Source organism: Nycticebus coucang, chromosome X (assembly GCF_027406575.1).
Source record: "Nycticebus coucang isolate mNycCou1 chromosome X, mNycCou1.pri, whole genome shotgun sequence".
NCBI classification, from domain to species: Eukaryota; Metazoa; Chordata; class Mammalia; order Primates; family Lorisidae; genus Nycticebus; species Nycticebus coucang.
The window spans coordinates 43,020,408-43,042,754 of record NC_069804.1 but is presented as its reverse complement, the minus strand read 5'-3'; the positions used below and the strand labels follow the sequence as shown (position 1 = coordinate 43,042,754).

The window sequence follows — 22,347 nt, the reverse complement described above, 5'->3', positions numbered from 1 at the left end:
ATATATATGCACGTACGTACACAGAATTTCTTACCAATTAATATGTGTTTACACCTGGTACAAAATGACAGGATCAAGTTTCCCATTCCAGCAGGTATATAGTTCCTTATTTTGATTTTTACCAACTGGGACGTGACTCTTCCTCTTTTGAATGAAGGTAACTTCCAAAAACATTCAGAAACAATAATCTTAGAGAAGAGTCTCTTTGAGGAGTAAGCCTTGCCATTTTCCTCTTGTGCTGACTTGGTAATTATCTAGACCCCTTACCACATGAAAGGCAAGGACATAGTCTTATTTATAGGTATGGTTCCCAGTGCTCCTTATCATTTCACATCTGTCTTTTTTTCCTCTAGTTCATTTTGTTCCCTCCACTTGTAACTTTTTTTATTAGCTTAAACCTCTGACTTCTCTCCTCACACTCAGATTACAGTTGACCCTATTTAAGGGCAGTGGATCCAATAATCACTTTTATGTTATACTGTTACTGCATGATATAGTCACATACTTAGAATATATTTATGATAAATCTCTTTGAGATTTTAGGTCAAGATCTCTACTGCCACGTATTCTTAGAAATGGACCTAAATTTAAAACCAGCACATTGTACCCCATAATTGCATTAATGTACACATCTATGATTTAATTTTTAAAAAAAGGAAAGAAAAGAAATGGATCTAAAGAACAGTATGGTCCTTGCAAATCACTTTATAGATCTAATTGTCAGTATTATCCCTTAACATTTATCTCTGCCTAGCAGGAATTTATTGAACTCTTAAGTGTTTCTTTCTGGAAAAATTGGATTTTTCCTTTAGGGAAAGGAATTACTTACATTTCTAGACGGGTTTAGTTTCTGTTAAATACATTTCTATTGCCTAATATTTTTCTTTTTTTTAGTATAATCTCCAATAATTTCATTGAAATAGTTTCTGTTTATCTTACTTGATTTTTAAGCAAAAAAGACATTTCTCCCTTCATCTGCCAGTAGCCTGCAAACCCTCAAATTTGTTAATTCACTATTTAGCATTCCTTCTTACCCTCCCTTTCCTGTAGTCACACCTGTTTCTCTTTTTTTCTCTATTTTCTTTCCCTTTTTTCAAATTCTTGGATCTTAACAATCATATAAATATCATGATTTGACATGCTGAATGCCTATTATAAGTATTTTTGAATTGTACTGTCCAGGTGCTACAAATAGAAAATGGAAGAATTAAAATGCTGTGTACGTAGCTAACACTAATCACTTACCCTAAACTTTAATTATAAAATCTTTTAATTACAAAATTTTGAAGAAAATGCTAACGTTTTCCTAAATTTCACATACCTATAAGAAATTGTTGATATATTTCTTTATTTTATTTTATTTATTATTTTTTTTTTTTGAGACAGAGTCTTAAGCTGTCGCCCTGGATAGAGTGCTGAACCTCAAACTCTTGGGCTCAAAAGATTCTCTTGCCTTAGCCTCCCAAGTAGCTGGGACTACAGGTGCCCACCACGACACCCAGCTGTTTTTTTTGTTGTTGCAGTTGTCACTATTGTTTTAGTTGGCCTGGGCCAGATTTGAACCCACCAGCCTTGGTATATGTGGCTGGTGTCCTACCCACTGAGCTATGGGCACCACCTATTCATATATTTCTAAAATTAATTTTTAATACTAAGCCATTTAAAGGAAGGCATTCTACTATTATGATCAGTGTTATTTATCAAATAGCTATTTGCCAGCAACAGATAGCTGTATGTTGGTTATAGAAAGCTGATTATTTACCTAGACTCACATAGGATTTTACATTTTTATAAATCAAAACATCTGTATTTTTATTATTTTATTTTTTAATATTTTTATTAATTTCCAAGCATAGTTTTTTTTAATTTATGTTTCGTGGCACAGGCAGTGTGGATAGAATGCAAAAGTAACCTACTCCAGCTTCTGGGTAATTAAGAGAGCTTTTAGGAAGAACAAAAAGGAAGTTTAGAGCACTTCCAAAAAAAATTGGAAATGGGTCTCTCTCATGAAGAAGAAAAGGTGAGAGAGAGACCTCCAAGCCTAAATTCTTCTGTGTTGATATTAATGCCTAAAATCTACATCATTTATTTTAAGTTCTCAAAGTTATCCTTTCCAGTGTCTTTATGTTAAATGTTATGTTAAATTTGCCTGAGTTAGTTTTACAGTACCAAACATGAAGAACTTTTCCTCATTACCTGAAAGTTTGTTCAAGTCCATGGGAAAAAGAGAAAAATTATCATATAGCATGTGCTTTTAGGGAGTAGTTTGGGGGGATACAAGGTAAGAGAAGGGAGAAAGAGAGAGAGGAAGAAAACAATGAGAGCATGCATGAGCAAGCACAATGTAAAGTCACCAACTGCCCTTTCTTGACATGGACTGTCTTTGTTTTCTATCTTTACATAATACCTTTTCTGTTCTTTTTATGAAATGGTAATAAATGATAGGTAGCTAGATTTTTAATGACCTTACTTGACAAAATTAAAAATTGATAATCCTAATTTGGTCTCTAAAATTTCTTAAAGTTTTACTGGTCTATAAGAATCCCAAAGTCTGAGAAGAGCAGTAATGCTGCCTGCTCCAAAAATACAGCATATTATTTCCTTAAATAAAGTCTTTTCTTGGGAAAGAGTAATACTGTATGCACTTAGGAAAATATGAATATTTTAAATCATAATTTAAAAACTAATCACTTTCCCAATTTGTCATCTAATGTAATGAAAAATCAAGCATGTTTAGGTATATTCTTTACAATGTAGAACAATTTTTTTATAAAAGATATTTTTCTATTCTGATTATTGAAATTCATTCATTACGCATTTGCTAGAATTCATTGAGTTTACTCTTATGATAAACAGTGTATTATTGCTTTGTCACTTGATAATTCAAAGTAGAAATATTCTATTCTCATATTTCAAATCAAAGAAGTCAGAATCAGGGCCTAGTGTTTGATGTCTGAATCCTAAACAGTCCCATTGATTGTGCTCATAGAACATGAGGGCTTACTTTGGGATCAGCTGGGGGACCATGCTTCTTGTGGCTCATCTAGTGGGCCTACTGTGGCTTGATAACCTGCTTGCTCTAAAATCATACTATTTGTTGTTTGTCCATACGCTGCCTGCCTCCTAGGACTTCTAGCAGCAGAAAGTAGGTATCCCTTTGTTTTCCTCTAAGGTTTATCTTTTATGCAAAAGTGTTTGGCTTTGCATGGTTCATAATCAGCTTGACTTTTTCCTTGGCTGTTTGTGTTTAGATGTTTAAGTATGAATTTTAACACTGCCTGATCATAAATAAAAATTTGGATATACTGATTTCTTGAGGCACTGTTACACAAAATTAACATCTCCTTTCATGAGAGGAAAAAAAGGCAGTGTTAAAATTTCAACCACATTTAATATTATTTCACATCTGAATTTCAAACACAAATACATTAATTATGGGGAAAGGGTAACATTTTATTTTATAGTTTGCTTTCCAGAAAAATTTCAGGGTAAGTGAATTTTACTTTGACAATTACATAAGCTATAAGTGTTCTTTATTACTTTCTGTTACTAAGTCCATTTTCAGCTGATCAACTTGGAGCTGTGAAATCATGTCTCTTGACTTCTACCATCAGAACATTTATAAGGAATGATATAATGGCTAGATTTTAATTACAAAGGTATATAATTTTAGTATGTGAGAAAATTAAAATGTAAGAAATATACACACACACAAAAATGCGTACAAGTAAAACTGACACAATCTGAATAAGATGGGTGGATTGTTCCATGTCAGTATTCTAGTTATGATAATATATTATAATTTTGTGAAATGTTACCAGTGGGGCAACTGAGCAAAGTATGCATGTATATAAGAAATCTCTCTGTGTTAGTTCTTATAAATGCATATGAATCTATAATTATCTCAAAAATTTTAATTAAAAAATGCAATAAACCTTTACCTCAAAGATAAATGAGAAAATCTGGATATTAATTATTGAATTCATTATCACATTTTCTTACATTAGTTATTTGTAGCTCAAATTGTAGCTGATTTAATATAAAAATCTCATGTTAGTTACCTATTGCTGTGTAGTGAATTATCTCAAAGCATCATTTATCATCTTAAAGTTTCTGTAGGTCAGGAATCCAGGCATGGCTTAGCTGAATGCTTCTGGTTCAAGATCTTCCATGAGATTGCAATCCAAAACTGCCATCTCACCTAAAGACACAACTATAGAGGGATTTCTCTTCCAAGCTCATTCACAGGGTTGTTGACAGGCTTTGTTTCCTCACCGGCTATTGTCCCTTTCATAGCTTTTCATAACCTGGCAGCTTGCTTCCCCGGCACGAATGATCAAAGAGAGGGCAAAAGTGAGAGAGTGCCCCCAAGACAGAAGACAGTCTTTATAATCTAATCTTGGTAGTGATATTCTATTGTTTCCACCCTATTCTGTTCTTTAGAAGTAAGTCAGGGCGGCTCCTGTGGCTCAAAGGGGTAGGGCGCCAGCTCCATATGCCGGAGGTGGCAGGTTCAAAAACCGGCCCCAGCCAAATACTGCAAAAAAAGAAGTAAGTCAATAAGTCCAGGGGAGGAGATTGATTATACAAGGGTGGGAATGCCAGGAGGCCAGGTCATTAGAGGCCATCTTAGAGACTGCCTACCATGTACAAGATAATTACTATTAAAAAATGTGAGATATATCAATAGTGCTTTTCCTTAGTTGTAAAGCTTTACACAGATGGGCACTTAATAGCCAGCAGAATGTTATTGAAGAGCCTTGGAAAACTCATGCTCAAAGATGTTGCTATTTGGAAGCATAGAGTACTTTAATAAGCATGATGAAATTAGAATTATAACATCTGTATTCTGACAGAATACAGATGCAGAGTTTACTTCCTTTAATAAATTTCAAGATGTTTAAACCATAATGTATAAATAAAGAATCTAAAGTATTTTAAGTTTTCCTAACTTGAATTTGCTACACCCAGTGCTTAAGTTCAAAATATAGTTTCCAGGCTTGGTGCCCATAGCTCTGTGATTAGGGCGCCAGCCACATACACTGGGGCTGGCAGGTTCAAACCTGCCCCAGGTCTGCTAAACAACAGTGACAAAACAACAAAAGAATAGCTGGGCAGGTGCCTGTAGTCCCAGCTACTTGGGAGGCTGAGGCAAGAGAATAGAATCGCTTAAGCCCAAGAAGTTTGAGGTTTCTGTGAGCCGTGATGCCATGGCACTACCAAGGGCAACATAGTAAGACTCTGTCTCAAAATATGTATGTATATTTTTTTTCCATTGCAACATTTACTATTGTTTAGAATATGATCGATAATCAGAATTTGCTTTGTACAATAGGGTGAAGACGGGGGAAAGATATTGACTGCAAAAAGATAAGCAAGAACTTTTCTGAAGTGCTGGCAATGAACACTTAAATTGGCGAATTTTAACTTAAAACATATACCTTAGTAAGCAGATTTTTTTAAAAGACTGGTTTTGCGCTTACAAGGATGGGCTTTGTTTGTATGGGTGGTAAGAATACGTGTATAGGAGGCCAGGCACGGTGGCTCACACCTATAATCCTAGCACTCTGGGAGGCTGGGGCAGGTGGATTGCCCTGAGCTCACAGATTCCAGACTAGCCTGAGCAAGAGTGAGACCCTGTCTCTAAAAATAGCCAAGTGTTGTGGCCAGATCCTGTAGTCCCAGCTACTTGGGAGGCTGAGGCAAGAGAATTGCCTGAACCCAAGAGTCCGAGATTGCTGTGAGCTATGACGCCATGACACTCTACCGGGGGGTGACAAAGCAAGATTCTGTCTCAAAAAGAAAAATATATATATGTGTATAGAGATATAATGTGTTAATGGATCACTAATATAGGAAAGAGAGGTCATTGATTATTCTTCAGGAGAAGCTATACTAGATTCAGATGTTGGCTTTGCCTCAGTGATACTGGGTTTTATAACTATACATATGATTTAAGAAATACACAAATTTTTATTGAAATAACTGCAGGGAAAACATGGGTATATCAAAATTTATTGAATGGTACACTTAAGATCTGTGTATTTCACTCTATGTAAATTTTACCTGAGAGAAAAAAAATAAGTATTTCAGTCTTTGCTAAATGAAGTGTTTAAGGGTGAAGGATATTGATATTGTCCACTCTGCCATTTACTTTTAAATCAGTGAAAAATAAGTAGAATTAGGGATAGATGTGCTAAAGCAAATACATCAAACTGTTAATTATGTAGGATCTAGGTGGTAGATAGAATTCTCTCAAACTTTCTTTATATTTAAAATTTTTCATAGTAAAATGTAGAAGGAAAAAATTTTAAGGCAGCCTTAGCTGACTTTGACACTGAGAACTTTTTAGTCTAAACATTCTATTGTTTGTTTTTCTGTCCTCCTTTTGGGTTATTTTTATTCAGTCAACTTTTTTATGAGACTTTTCCACTCTTGTAATGAAATTGTTCTAGACTCAAAGCTTTTATTGACCTTAAAAGCATATTCCTCTTTAAAGGAATAAGCTTAGAAAACATTTTTAAAACAGTTGACATGTTTATCCTTTTTTTGACTATTATTCCATAATACTAGCAAAAAAACTTTTGAAAAACTTGTTTGTACCAGTGAGTTTTGTTTAAAAAGTAGAAGTGATCAAAGTTAAAATGTATGATTATAAATCTGATTTTTAGATACAAACTTGATTACCAAATGAATTGTGTAAGTGAAATACTATTCTGAAGGCAGAACATGATTCTGTCTAATAAATTCATCACTGGACCAAAGGCTAGAAAAAAGCCTTATATGGTCAATAAAATTTAGATTAAAGAGAATAAAAATTGGACATCAGCTCATTACCAAATATACATTATTCTGGTGTATTGCTGAGGGTAAAACATGGTAGTGGAGGGCAGAGACAGTCTATAATGGAAAGAGCACTGTTCTAGGAGTCAGAAGCCTGGGCTCTAGGATTCACTCTTCTACTCACTGCTTGTAGCCCTTAGATCATTTAACCCTCCTGAGCCTCTTACTTTGTAAGTATAAAAGCACTTGCCTTCAGGACAGGCTATTATGGAATCACATAAAGTAGTGAGTGTAAAAGCACTCTGGAAATTATAAATTGTTATACAAATACCAGTATTAAAATAATTTTCATTGGGCCAGGCTCATAGTGGCTCATAGTGGCTCATGGCTCTAATCCTAGCGCTCTGGGAAGCCGAGGCAAGTGGATTGCCTGAGCTCACAGGTTCGAGACCAACCTGAGCCAGAGTGAGACCTCGTCTCTAAAAATAGCCGGGTGTTATGGTGGGCACCTGTAGTCCCAGCTACTTGGGAGGCTGAGGCAAGAGAATTGCCTAAGCCTAAGAGTTTGAGGTTGCTGTGAGCTATGATGCCACGGCCCTCTACCAAGGGCGACAAAGTGAGACTCTGTCTCAAAATAAAAATTAAAAAGTAAATAAAATAATTTTCATTATGACTTTAAGGAAACAGTGCTATGTGTGTAATATAAATTGGTTTTTATAGTTAAGTCTTTCATTCCAAACTTTATTTTCAACTCTTCAGAATTTGCTCAGAAAAAAATCATTTTAATCAAGTATCTTTTTATGAAATGCTTTTGAGACAGAGTCTCTCAAAGCACAGCCTAGAATGTAAAGGTGAATGGGATGCCTATAGTCTTGCCATTAAATAACCTGCACTCTGAGATGAACTCATGTATTGTTTAGTGTTGTGTTCATTGAGAGGTTTTATAGGAAAAACATCCTTTTCACTCTTTGAGAAAAGTAAATAGTTCTTTTATTTATGACAGTATTAGTCTACAAAATGAATACTATTAACAGCTAAATTACTGTGTGTGTATATTGCATTATGTTAATTATCACTACTACCTCAGTGTTTCAAATCTGAAATAAATAACAAAGGAAAAGCCCCAGAAATGTATTTATGCTCATTTATATTTTTTAGTAAATTGAAAATCTATGAGACTTTTAGATGGGCTTGATACTGAACTTGTAGACATCAAATATACATATCCATCAGACCAAGGATGTGTTTTGTGGTTCTACTGGTTATATCCAAAGAAAGCAATAATGGAACTAAAACAGGTGTTAACCAAGGCTGGCGGGTTCAAGCCCGGCCCGGGACTGCTAAACAACAGTGACAACTGCAACGAAAAAAATAGCCGGGTATTGTGTCAGGTGCCTGTAGTCCCAGCTACTTGGGAGGCTGAGGCAAGAGAATCTCTTAAGCCTGAGAGTCTGAGGTTGCTATGAGCTGTGACATTATGGTACTCTACTGAGGGTGACATAATGAGACTCTGTCTCAAAAAAAAAAAAAAGTGTTAAAAGGTGTTAAAATGATCAAGGGTAAAAACATTTTGAGGTTAGATCAAAAATACATGTTTATTCAATGTGAAAAAAAAATGAAGGAGAAGTGGAATGAGAACCATAATTTTCCTACCTAATTACAGAAACTTTAAGGGCACTTTTCAGAACTTGAAATAGGCAACTTGAATACAGCTAGAGAAATGCTTCTTTTCCTAATTAAGGACCGACCAAATTAATCACATTTGGATAGAAAATAAGGCTATAAATCAGTTCAGAAGAGGTGACAGATCCGAGGAGGTTTAATAAACCTGTTGAGATTATGGGTCTTGCCTACTGGCAATGCCCACTAACAGATTCCTTTGTGCTTTCCAGCAAAGCATCCATTGGGCCTGTCAATGGAGTTGATCCTATTGTGGAGGCAGTGAATTCCTGCCTCTCTTTGAGGCTGCTCCATCTCCTCCCTGGGCAGCCAGTATGCCACTTTGTTTTTACATCTTTATCATTTACCTCAGGATATAGCATACTTACTTCACACATCAGCCTGAGAGCCCCTTCCTCAGCCAAAAGCAGAAACATTTAATAAGGGTTTTATTATTGCCTGACCCAATAGGGCATTGCTCAAGTTCCTGTCTCCATATTCATGCATAAACCACACAGCTTCTTCATGAAGTTCCCCGTTATGTTTCCTAGCACAGCCAATTAGTATAGTAAGCTAGGCTGAGCATAGACTTTGGAGCCAAAACTGTGTTGGAGTCCTGTGTCCACCACTTGCTATTGACCTTGACCTTCCTTGACATGAACTTCCATTCCCTATCACAGCTCAGAGAAAAAGGTAAACAAATACATACACAAGTAACCCATGCAGTGTGCTGGTGGTATGGCAATGGCATGAAGCACTTAGGAAGTTTACAGACTAACAAATTATGCATCCGTGGTCTGATCTGGACAAAATTGCTTCTCAGTCATTATACTGACTATCTTAGTATTTGCTTGATACAAGATTGTTTTATTTTAATCTTGTATTATCAATAAACTGCTGCATAAATTATACATCAGCATAAATAATGGGGGATAAGGACAATAAAAAGTAAGATTTCACTAAGACAACTGAATGAATATGATAATTAGGTTTCTATGATATTAGTACACTTTATTAATACTAAAAGGCAGTTCATTGGTATTTTTATTATTGCAGTTTCATAAGTTCAGAAGTTTAGAACTAGCTTTAGTAATTTAATAAGCCTGGCATTATTTAATTCTGCTTTTGTTGACATGTTAGGATCAGGATTTCAGTGGGACATTTGAGACTAATTTCTTCACATTATCTTTTGCTTTCCAAGGTTTCAATAAGGTATGAAGAGAGTGTTAGCTTTGAACTAATTTCCAGATTTTTTTTATCTGCTCTGAACAAATTAAAAATCCTGAGAAGAGCAAGTGGAAGGAAATGGATTACATCTTCAAGAATAGCAAGGGAGATGAGGACTGATTTCTGCCTTGTGTCTATTTTATCCTACTTAATATCTACTTAAGTGAAAGAATACCACTAACCTTGGAGGCATAATTATTCAAAATTAATAATTATCCATAGTTCCTTCAAGAGATAAATGGTCAAACTGTGTTACATCCATACCATGGAATCCTACCCAGTAATAAAAAGGAGCAAATTATTCATACGTGCAACATCTGGATGAATCACCAGAGAATTATGCTGGGTAGAAAAAGCCAATCCCAAAAGGTTACAAACTATATTATTTCCATAGCATACTTAAAATGAAAAAATTATGGAAATGTAGAACAGACTAGTAGTTGCCAAGGATTAGGAGGATATAGGGTGGGAGGTAAATGAATGTGGCTATAAAAAGGCAACACGAGGGATCCTTGTGGTAATAGAATGTTCTATAGCTTGACTGTATCAATCTCAACACCCAGATTGTGATATTGTACTACGATTTTGCAAGATGTTACTTGACTATTGGAGGAAACTGGGTAAAAGTCAAATTTTAAAAAATAGACACCAGCTTGGCACCTGTGGCTCAAACGGCTAAGGCACCAGCCACACACACCTGAGCTGGCGGGTTCGAATCCAGCCTGGGCCTGCCAAACAACAATGACGGCTGCAACCAAAAAATAGCAGGGTGTTGTGGTGGGTGCCTGTAGTCCCAGCTACTTGGGAGGCAGAGGCAGAGGCAGGAGACTCGCTTGAGCCCAGGAGTTAGAGGTTGCTGTGAGCTGTGATGCCACAGCACTACCCAGGGCAAACAGCTTGAGGCTCTGTTTCAAAAAAAATAGCCACCATAATTTCCACATGGATAGCCACACAGTATGTGCCTTAATATCCAAAACTAAATAGTGCTGCAAAAATCAGCATCTTATATAGCAACTTTTTATTTTTTGCTATTGAAGAAAAACTTAGAACATAAGGACAAGAACAGAATGAAATATAAATTGGACAGTGAAGATAACCACTATAATGCTTTTGGTGTATTTCATTCTGTTTTTCTCCTGAGTTTGTGTATGTTTTATTTTGTTTTTATCATAGTTGGAAATATACAGTTTATACAGTTTTTCCTTCTGCTTTCTTGAATTCTATATCATGAAGATTTCCCTATGTCTTTAACATTCTTCAAAAAAAGTTTTCATTTGGCCACATATTCCATTGTATAGATGTCCTAATTATGAGATTTATTTTCTATTTTGTATGCCAAATATCTTTATACATAAATCTTCTATTTTTTCCTTAAGGGAAGCTTTTGTAAATGCGATTACTAAATTGAAATTCATTTGATTTGCCCTACCAAAATGATTTGCCTTGAAATTTAATAAGGTATATCAGTCAGTATACCTACCCTTTGTCTTTGTCTTTTGAATGAGAAAGGCCTAACAATGTGATATCTCACCATTTATAATCCTAGCACTCTAGGAGGAGGTCAGGAATTGAAGACCAGCCTGAGTTAAGCAACACCTCGTCTCTACTAAGAATAGAAAAATTAGCCAGGCATGGATGTACCTGTCTCAGAAAAGGAAGTCGGGGGTGGGGGGCCTAACAAAATGACTTTGAAGACCAGCCTGAGCTAAGCAGCATCCTGTCTCTACTAAGAAAAGAAAAATTAGCCAGGCATGTGCACCTGTCTTAGAAAAGGGATGGGGGTGCCTAACAAAATAACTTTGGTTCTCTTGACTTTGTATATAAAGGGTGAAAAAAGGAAGAAAATTGGGATTTTTTGTTGACTGAAGTTTGAGCCTTAAAAATCCTCAGAAGTGGCTCGGCGCCTGTGGCTCAAGCAGCTAAGGCGCCAGCCACATATACTTGAGCTGGCAGCTTTGAATCCAGCCCGGGCCCACCAAACAACAATGACAGCTGCCACCAAAAAATAGCCAGCCATTGTGGTGGGCACCTGTAGTCCTAGCTACTTGGAAGGCGGAGTCAGGAGAATTGCTTGAGCCCAGGAGTTGGAGGTTGCTGTCAGCTGCCATGGCACTCTACCCAGGGCAATAGCTTGAGGCTCTCTCAAAAAAAAAAAAAATCCTCAGAAGCATCCAGGCATGGTGGCTCATGCCTGTAATCCTGGCACTCTGAGAGGCCAAGGCAGGTGGATTGATTTGAGCTCATGAGTTCGAGACCAGCCTGAGCAAAAGCAAGACCCCAGTCTCTACTAAAAATGGAAAAACTGAGGCAAGAGGATCGCTTGAGCCCGAGTTAGAGGCTGCTATGAGCTATGATGCCATGGCACTCTACCCAGGGCGACAGCTTGAGACTCTGTCTCTAAATAAATAAATCCTCAGAAGCCTGTTTTAAGCAGCAAGAGCTCCCAGTTGAAGATTTGTCCCTCATATCTACAGCTGGCTTTACCACCAGTTCCTGATGGAATACACCTGGGTCAAAGGCCAAACTTGTTTCTGTAATATTTCAAAACAACTTGGGGTCACGAAACCCATATTCTCTTCCTGACATAAAATTTACTGCACCAAGATCTTCTAGTAGTTCATTTATAGTTGATGGATTTCCTTAATGCAAATAAGATAAGCTTCAGTTTACTTGGAAAAAATGAAGAGCACACAAATACATTATTAAGAACATAACAATGTCATGTTAACACTGATATGAAACTAATTTAAATGATATGAAACTAATTTAAATCTGTCAATAAAGACACTAGCCTTCGAAGTTTTCATGTTCATTGTTCTTAAGTGTAAGGTTTAGGTTACAAAGTTTCTTTTGACACTGACTTTCTGTACTGGCTGTTTCTTCTCTGTTTGTCCCCCTTAGGAGCAGTCTCTCAAGTGCTGGACAGCTTGGAAGAGATTCACGCACTTACAGACTGCAGTGAGAAGGACCTAGATTTTCTACACAGTGTTTTCCAGGATCAGCATCTCCACACACTACTAGATGTAAGTTAGCATATCTTTTTTTTTTGCAATTTTTGGCCAGGGCTCGGTTTGAACCCACCACCTCTGGTATACGGGGCTGGCACCCTACTCCTTTGAGCCACAGGCACTGCCCTTAGCATATCTTTTTACTTTACATGAATTCCCAGATATCCATCATAACAATCCCTTTTCAGTTGCCTTAAATCTTTGAGAAATGTGGAAAATCATCCACATGATTTCAAATCATAGATTCATGATTGAAATAAAGTATACACAGGGTACAAATGCAATATAGCGTAGCAAGTCACAGTGGAAAAAAATGCATGTATATTTATAAATTGTAAGTATATAATGCATGCAAGTGATATGTGAGGTTTTTGGTGGGGTTTTGTTGTTGTTGTTGTTGTTTTGTAGAGACAGAGTCTCACTTTATTGCCCTAGGTAGAGTGCCGTGGCGTCACACAGCTCACAGCAACCTCCAGTTCCTGGGCTTAGGTGATTCTGTTGCCTCAGCCTCCCGAGTAGCTGGGACTACAGGCACCCAGCACAACAACCGGCTATTTTTGTTGTTGTTGTTACAGTTTGGCCAGGGTCGGGTTTGAACCCGCCACCCTCGGTATATGGGGCTGGCACCCTACCCATTGAGCCACAGGTGCTGCCCAATGTGAGGGTTTTTTTTTTTTTAATTGTGGTAACTACTTTATTGAGATGTAATTTACATACTGTATAATTCACTCATTTAATGTGTACAATATAATGCAGATGTACTTTTATTTATTTATTTATTTGTTGTTGCATTTTGGCCAGGGCCGGGTTTGAACCTACCGCCCTCGGTATATGGGACCAGCACCCTACTCACTGAGCCACAGGCACTGCCCAGAGGGTTTTTTTTTTTTAAGTAGTTTACTGCAGTATCTTTATTTCTATTAGAAAAAATAAAGTTTCCATTGAGGAAATATAGTTTCCATTGAGGTTAGTTGTGATTACTTTTGATTACTACATCGTTTGAAAACATGCCTTAAGTATGAGCATAGGAGAGAGAAAAGCAAATATACTTGCAATGGGCTGTATTCCCACACATACTTCATATTTAACATTGCTTGGTTTTGTAGATGCATTGCCTTAAAACATAACTGTCTATTCCACCATTAAATATGATAGGCTCCACTGACAGCAGATTGGGTTACAAAGAAATAAACAGAAGCTGATTGTTCACATCTGCCTTCATTTCAGTCACATTTTAAGTAAAATACATTTTTTCTTTTTCTTGTTTTTTTGTTTTTTGTTTTTTTTTTTAGACAGAGTCTCACTATGCCACCCTCATTAGAGTGCCATGATGTCACAGCTCACAGCAACCTTAAACACTTGGGCTTAAGTGATTCTCTTGCCTCAGCCTCCCAAGTAGCTAAGACTACAGGCGCCTGCCACAGGACCCAACTGTTTTCTTGTTGTAATTGTCATTGTTGTTTAGCTGGCCTGGGTCAGGCTTGAACCTGCTGGCCTCAATGCATGTGGCTAGTGCTGTAACCACTGTGCTACAAGCGCAGAGCTTAAAGTAGGGCGTTTTTTTGTTTTTGGTTTTTGTTTTTTTGAGACAGAGTCTCCAGCTATTGCCCTGGGTAGAGTGCTGTGGCATTACAGCTCACAGCAACCTCAAACTCTTGGGCTTAAGCGATTCTCTTGTCTCAGCCTTTCAAGTAGCTGGGACTACAGGCGCCTGCCACAACACCTGGCTATTTTTTTTTTTTTTTTTGGTTGCAGTCGTCATTGTTGTTTAACTGGCCCTGGGCCAGGTTCGAACCAGCCAGCCTCGGTGTATATGGCTGGCGCCCTACTGACTGAGCTGCGGGCACTGCCTAAAATACGTTTTTTCTTAGAGAATTTGGTTCACTTCAGCAGTGAAAACTCTTGGGTGGTTTTGATGGTATTAGTGTATATTTATGTTTTTGCAGGAAAATTCTTCCCTTAATAAGAGACCAATATTTGCTTTGGGGTACCTAGAACTGTTTGGTGCTGAGTAATTCACCACATGATATAAATGAAACTAAAACAAAATACAAAATTTCCCAGAATATATTTTACAGACTATTGCTCTGGAAGGTAGTGATGGGTGTTACCATGGTAAGAGGGAGAAGTAGATCCTAAATTTGTTGTTTAAATTATTTATTAACTAAATAAATTTGGAAATGCTACATTCTTTAGTTTCTTTTTTTTTTGTACAGTTTTTGGCCGGGGCTGGGTTTGAACACCCCACCTCTGGTATATGGGGCCGGTGCCTTACTCCTTTGAGCCACAGGCACTACCCTTCTTTAGTTTCTTTATACAGATGCGCAATACTAGATGAACATACTAGTATATTGATAGCTCTGAGATGACCTAAAACAAAGAAATGTGTTTAACAGCATTTCTCAAACTAGTATGGACACAGAACTTTTATTCATAATCCCGTCATATTATGTTTTTGATAAGGAACAGCTTGGGAAAAGCTAAGCTAAAAGTATTTCTTATGTGATGTTGTGGCTTCATGCTAAATACAGTCATAGGTATCTAACAGTTGCCTCTTTCCCTAAATTTGGTCAAATCAAATTAATCATCAGATTTTTTGTAGTAAGCTTGGCTTTTTTAATCAGGGCCAACTAAGTGTTATAACATATGATCTTAAGATTTAAGTGGCTTAACAGAATAAAAGTTTATTTCTTGCACACCTCACACACCGAGATCTTAGCCACATAGTCATTCAGGGACCCAGGTCTCTTCAACTGTGTGGCTCTCCTGTCTCCCAGGGTCTTAGCATCCTTTGTACCTAGCCAACATATGAAAGAAGAGAGAATATGAAGAATCTTGCCAAGGTCAAGGTTGGAAATGGGCTGTATCACTTTGTCCACATTCTTTCTTAGCAAGTACTAGTGACATGCCTACCTGGATACAAGAGAGCTGGGAAATATAGTTTAGAAATATGCTCAAGAAGACAAGGAATTAGGTCTTCTCTTTAGTGCAGCGGTTCTCAACCTATGGGTTGCGACCCCTTTGTAACAATGAAAATACATCATGGCATTAGGAAGGTTGAGAACCACTACTTTAGTGTAATTTACCTTAAGTAATTTGAGGTCATTTCAGATTGCATTTATTTCAAATAACTGTTACTTTCCTTGAGCACCAAAAGCCCTTCGAATTCATTCAACACATATTCTGTAGATAACTTGCAGCATTCCAGTATCATAATCTTCTTCACCATCCTTATTATGAGTATTATTGTTATTATGTGTTATTTAAATTAGAACTTGACCTCTAATCTTTGGCTATTTAAATATCTATCGTTCATTATCATTGTTTCATATGTAATTGTGACTTCCTCACAGAAGTCATACTCTTTACTAGAACTTGTAGGGTATTTGGAAGAAGATGTGGCAGTGTGTGGACATTTTGTTGATTTCATGTAGTCAGTGGTTAAGTCATTGCTGAGTAGATTTACCGACCTTCCTCAGATCAAGGACTTTTTGTAATTTAAAGGCTCAGAAAAGCCCAAATTGGTTTTCTAAGTTGTATTTTTCTTACCAATGTAACAAGGTATCTGGGCATACCAGGCTCAGGGGAGGTTATAGGAGAGATGCAAGAGCGTTACTGGTTTGTACACAGAATTGAGCAGCTATTCAGACACAAACTGGACTTTCAGACTGAGCCAGGCTGCCACTTATTCCCCAGTGCTAAACTTCTCAGACCTCGCTTGAAACATTCATTTGGAATAACTGCTGTCCTTGTTGGTGGACATTGTTACAATTTCAGAAGAGATTCATAGATTTTAATGAGGACAAACATATTTAAATTTTCTTTGCATTCTTTTACATTATAAACCTAAAGAAGTATCTGTATTAACAGCATCTGCCCTGTCAGTGCAACTCAATTTGAAGAGTAATATTAGACTGAACATGGACCATGCCCATTAAAAATATGTACTATCTCCAAATTTTAGAGGCAGGTACTACCCATGAACCCCAGAACTCTCCTGAAATGACTATGAAGCCAAGCCCTGTGCAATGTTTGGATGCATGTGCTTCTGAATCTTCAAACTGAGCCGTTTCTTTCTTCTTCTTTTCTTTTTTTTTTTTGAGACAATCTTGAGTGCTGTGGCATCAGCCTAGATCACAGCAACCTCGAACTCCTAGGTTCTAGTGTTCCTTCTGCCTCAGCCTCCTGAGGCTAATTTTTTTTCTATTTTTAGTTGAGATAGAGGTCTCACTCTCACTCAAGCTAATCCTGAACTTCTGAGCTCAAGGGATGGCTCCTCCCTTTTTGGCCTCCCAGAATGCTAGGATTACAGGCATAAGCCACCGAGCTGTTTGTTAATGAAAATTTAATAATCATGAATGACATAAACCATCATTAGAATGTACCCTCATACTCTATATCCCATAAATAAGGCTTATTAAGCTCATTTCACAGCTAACAGACTACATTTTAATAACATAATCAATGAAGAATCCACATGACAGCTGTATAGAAAAATCTAGTCATTTAAAAAAAATTTTTGAATACTTATGGGATGCATAAAAAAGGAACATGGCCATGAGCAATTCTTAAGGAGAGCTTTTACAATCTTAAGCAAAAAGAATAAATCCGAAGGTACTACAGTCCACACTTTTTTTTTTTTTTTGAGACGGAATCTTACTTTGTCGCCCTTGGTAGAGTGCTGTGGTGTCACAGATCATAGCAACATCAAACTCTTGGGCTTAAGTGATTCTCTTGCCTCAGCCTCCAGAGTAGGTGGGATTACAGGCACCCGCCACAATGCCCAGCTACTTTTTTTTTTTGGAGACAGAGTCTCTCTATGTCACCCTTGGTAGAGTGCCGTGGTGTCACAGCTCACAGCAACCTCAAACTCTTGGGCTAAAGCAATTCTCTTGCCTCAGCCTGCCAAATAGCTGGGACTACAGGCGCCCGCCACAACACCCGGCAATTTTTTGTTGCAGTTGTCATTGTTGTTTAGCTGGCCTGGGTCGGGTTTGAACCTACCATCCGCCGTGTATGTGGCTGGCGCCGTAACCATTGTGCCCAGCTATTTTTTAGAGATGAGGTCTCACTCTTGCTCAGGCTGGTCTCGAACCTGTGAACTTAGGCGATCCACTCGCCTCTGCCTCCCAAATGCTGGGATTACAGTTGTGAGCCACCAAGCCCGGCTCCACCTTCTAATTATACTGCAAGGCTATATAATTAGAAGCAGCATGGTACTGGTATAAAAGTAGAGATATAGGCCAATGGAACAGAACTCAGAAATAAAACCATCTACCTACAATCAACTGATCTTCAGTAAGGTAGATAACAACATACACTAGAGAAAGGAAGCCTTATTCGATAAATGGTGGTAGGAAAACTGAATAGCCACATCCAGAAAAATGAAATTGGACCCCTATCTCTTGCCATGTATAAAAATTAATTCACAATGGATAAAAGATTTAAATTTAAGGCATGAAACCATAAAATTCTAGAAGAAAACATAGAAAAAGCTCTTCTAGACATCAGCCTAGGCAAAGAACTTATGACTAAGACCCAAAGGTTAATACAACAAAGAAATAAATAAGAAATAAATAAAAAGCATCTGCACAGCCAAAGAAATAGCACAGCAAATGAACACCCTACAAAATGGGAGAAAATATTCACAAACTATGCATCTGACAAAGGGATAATATCCAGGATCTTTAAAAGTACTCAAACAAATTAACAAAAAAAAGGAACAACTCTATTTTAAAAAGTGGGCAAAACAACATGAACAGTTTTTCAAAAGAAGGTAGACAAATGGCCAAGAAATGTGAAAAAATGCTCAACATCACTAATCATCATCAAGGAAATGCAAATTAAAACCATAATGAGATATTACCTTATCCCTGTCAAAATGGTCATTTATTTAAAAGTCCAAAAACAAAAGATACTGGCATGGATGCAGAGAGAAAGAAATGCTTATACACTGTTGGTGGGACTGCAAATTAGTACAACCTCTATGGAAAACAGTATGGCGGGCCCTCAAAGAAATACATGTAGATGTTCCATTGGATCCAGCAATCCCACTACTGAGTATCCAGAGGAAAAGAAGTCATTTTATTAAAAAGACCACTGCACTCAAATGTCTATCGCGCAGCATAATTCACAATTGCAAAGATGTGGAATCAACCTAAGTGTCCATCATTTCATGAGTAGATTAAGAAAATGTAATGTAAAAAAAAAAAAGAAGAAGATAATGTAAGATATATATATACCATGGCGTACTATTCAGCCATAAAAAGGAATGAAATAATGTCTTCTGCAGCAACTTGGATGCTCCAGCACTGAATAGAGCTGGAGACCATTATCCTAAATGAAGTATCTCAGGAATCAAAAGACAAACAGCACATACTAATAATTGGGAGCTAAATGGTGGGCACACAAGGACATTGGAAAACAAGAAGGGGAAAGGAAAAGAGGGTATAAGTGGTAAAAAAAAAAAAAAACTAGCTATTGAGTACAATGGACACTGTTCAAGTGATGGGCACACTAAAAGCCCCAACTTGAGCATTATACAAGGTATCCATGTAGCAAAAACATGTGTGCCCCCTTAATATTTTGAAATATAAAAAATTAAAACAAGGGTGGCGCCTGTGGCTCAACGGAGTAGGTCACTGGCCCCATATGCCGGAGGTGGTGGGTTCAAACGCAGCCCCGGCAAAAAACTGCAAAAAAAAACTTAAAACAAAAAAAATTTTTTTTGAAACAAAGTTTCACTTTGTTGCTCTCGGTAGAATGCTGTGATGTCATAGCTCACAGCAACCTCAAACCCTTGGGCTCAAACGATTCTCTGGCCTCAGTCTCCCAAGTAGCTGGGTCTACAGGCACCTGCCACAACACCCACCTGGCTATTTTTAGAGACAGAGTCTCGCTCTATCTCACGCTGGTCTTGAACTTGTGAGCTCAGGCAGTCCATCTGCCTTAGCTCCCCAAGTGCTGGGATTACAGGCATGAGCCACCGCACCCAGCAAAACAAAATAATTTTTTAAAAAGAAGCTTTCAAACATTTTTCTTGTTTCTCATGTCCTATATACCATGGTTAATTTTGGATTTTTTATTTTGCAGAATCAAAATGGATTCATTTTAAGGATTCTAAGTAATGATACCCAGTGATATAGTTTTGTGGACCATGGATTAAGGTTACTTAATCCCACTGAGCCATTTTATAAACTATCTTCATTATATTTATGTTACTCCTGTTAATTCATCAACACTCTAAATTCCTAACTTTGAAGCCATCATTTAAAGCTGACAGAAAGAAGCAGGATTGAGTTCCTAAGGATGATTAAAGATTATCTAGGACTTTACTTTTTCTAGTCATGCTTTCAAAATAATAAGCTCAAAATTCAAAGAAGCATTATTAGAATTTGGAGGAAACAAAACTACTGCCAGGTTTAGATAATTTACATTAAAATGGAGAAATACGCTGGTTCTTCTGAGTAAGAAATGCTTTCTGAATTCTGGTAAAACACATTTAGTTTCATCTGAAGTTAGAAATGGATCCAGAAATATCTAAATATTTGCTGTCCAACAAGTTCCACCCTAGTGCCAACCCTAATCCAATATGCCCTTATCTTAATTAATTATATCTACAAAGATACCTATCCAGATACAGTGACATTCTGAGGTTTTAGGTAGACTTGAAATTGCGGGGGTGGGCATGGGGGTTGTGGGTGCTTATTCAACCTAGTAGAGCAGAGAAAACTGATTTAACTTTGAATTAATTCTTTAGGTATGACTGCAAATTATATAAGTCTAATATAAAATAATGAAATTTAATTCTGTCATTCATTAATTAGACTTTCTTGGGAATTGGTCTTAAATTGTTACTTGTGTCTTCTAATATTTTGAATTAGTTGTAGGCTGGAATTTATATGTGATACATTGGATGGTCAGTAGATGGATGAATTGAGACAGAGTTTTACTTTGTGCCCTTGATACAGTGCTATGGTGTCATAGCTCATAGCAACTTCAAACTCTTGGGTACAGGCACCTGCCACATGTCCAGCTATTATTATTTTTTTTTTTTTTTGGTTATTTAGCAGGCCCAGGCTAGGTTCAAACTCACCAGCCCCAGAGCATGTAGCTGTCACCCTAACCACTGAACAACAGGTGCCCAGTCTTTTTTTTATTTTGAGAAAGTCTCATTTTGTCGTCCTTGGTAGAGTGCCATGGCATCATAGCTCACAGCAACTTCAAACTCTTGGGCTCAAGAGATTCTCTTGCCTCAGCCTCCGGAGTGATAGGATCAAACCCTGCCCAAATAGGGTAGACCTGCCTAAAAGAATCAACCCCCCGCCCTCTCCCACCGGATGTCCCACCTAAGAAAGGTGAATGGGTCAACCCCCTACCCTACCCCACAAGATGTCCCACCTGAGAAAGGTAAATGGGCCAATCCCGACCCTTTCAACGGACGTCCAACCCAGGAAAGGGAATGTCCCGACCCCTACCTTACTAACCTTTAAAATCCCCCTCCATCTTGACCCACGTACTGACTGCCTTCTCAAACTCAGCTCATTCTCACCAGGGTTGAATAAAAGCCATGGTTGCCCACACAGAGCCTGGATCCTATTTTCCTTTCGTCTCTTGTCTCTTGTCTCAAAACAATCTCTTATTTTCAGTATTTGACCTCTCACCAAGTAGCTGGGACTACAAGCACTTGCCGCAACACCCAGCTACTTTGTTAGAGACTGGGGCTCACTGGCTCAGGCTGGTCTCAAACCCGTGAGTTCAGGCAATCCACCTGCCTTGGCTTCCCAGAGTGCTAGGATCTAGAGTGAGCCCACCGCACCTAGCTGATGGATAAGTTTTTGATGAACTGAAAAACCAAAAGATTTTTCACATTAAAAGCATTTCACAAATAATATTTGGTAATACTTCTGTCTTCTCAATTTCTTGTAGAAATTGTCCTATTACAGAATAAATGTTTAGTTTGTAAGTCAACAGTGTCTCAAAACATTGCTAAATGACACATTTTCTCTTTCTGCCAAACTTTGACAGCTAACCTTTAAACATTCATTCCCCATCTGTCAGACCTCTGAACAGCTGTTAACGTTTGGTACATACTGGTGTTTTTATAGTAAATGTGATGCCCCACCTAATTAAGATTATTTTTGTGGGAAGTCTTAAAATTTTTCTCTAAAAAAATAATCAGTGATTAGTTAATAAAGGAATTTATTAATAAATTAAAAATAGGCTGTGTGTGGTGGCTCATGCCTATAATTCTAGCACTCTGGGAGGCTGAAGTGAGTGGATCCCTTGGGCTCAGGAGTTCAAGGCCAACCTAAGCAAGAGTGAGACCCTGTCTCTACTAAAAATAGGAAAACTAGCCCGGCGGTGTGGTAAGTGCCTGTAGTCCCAGCTACTTGGAGGCTGAGGGAAGAGGACCACTTGAAGACCAAGGGTTTGAGATTGCTGTGAGCTAGGATGATGCCGGGGCACTCAAGCCAGGGCAATAGAGTGAGTCTCTTGTCTCAAAAAAATTAAAAATTAAAAATAAACTGCAGTAGTTATTTAATTTAGAAGTCTTTATGATATTAATTTTAAGGAGACTTCTATAATTTAATAATATTTTAAAATATTACACTAGAAATAAATTGGTGTTTGGAATCCTTCATATTTTGTATGGCTGACATCTTTATTA

General features: G+C 37.6%; 1 protein-coding gene across 9 annotated transcripts in view; it reads left to right on the top strand.

The window, feature by feature from the left end:
• Nucleotides 1-22,347, top strand: part of CASK (calcium/calmodulin dependent serine protein kinase) — a 507,330-nt gene that overhangs the window by 371,038 nt on the left and 113,945 nt on the right. For 6 of the 9 annotated variants that reach the window (XM_053579590.1, XM_053579587.1, XM_053579585.1 and 3 more), the window contains exons 11-12: nucleotides 3,128-3,145; nucleotides 12,571-12,692. In XM_053579590.1, coding sequence (XP_053435565.1) covers nucleotides 3,128-3,145; nucleotides 12,571-12,692 — 140 coding nt within the window. The remainder of the gene's footprint in view (nucleotides 1-3,127; nucleotides 3,146-12,570; nucleotides 12,693-22,347) is intronic. The other 3 variants (XM_053579588.1, XM_053579586.1, XM_053579591.1) reach the window with 1 other exon arrangement.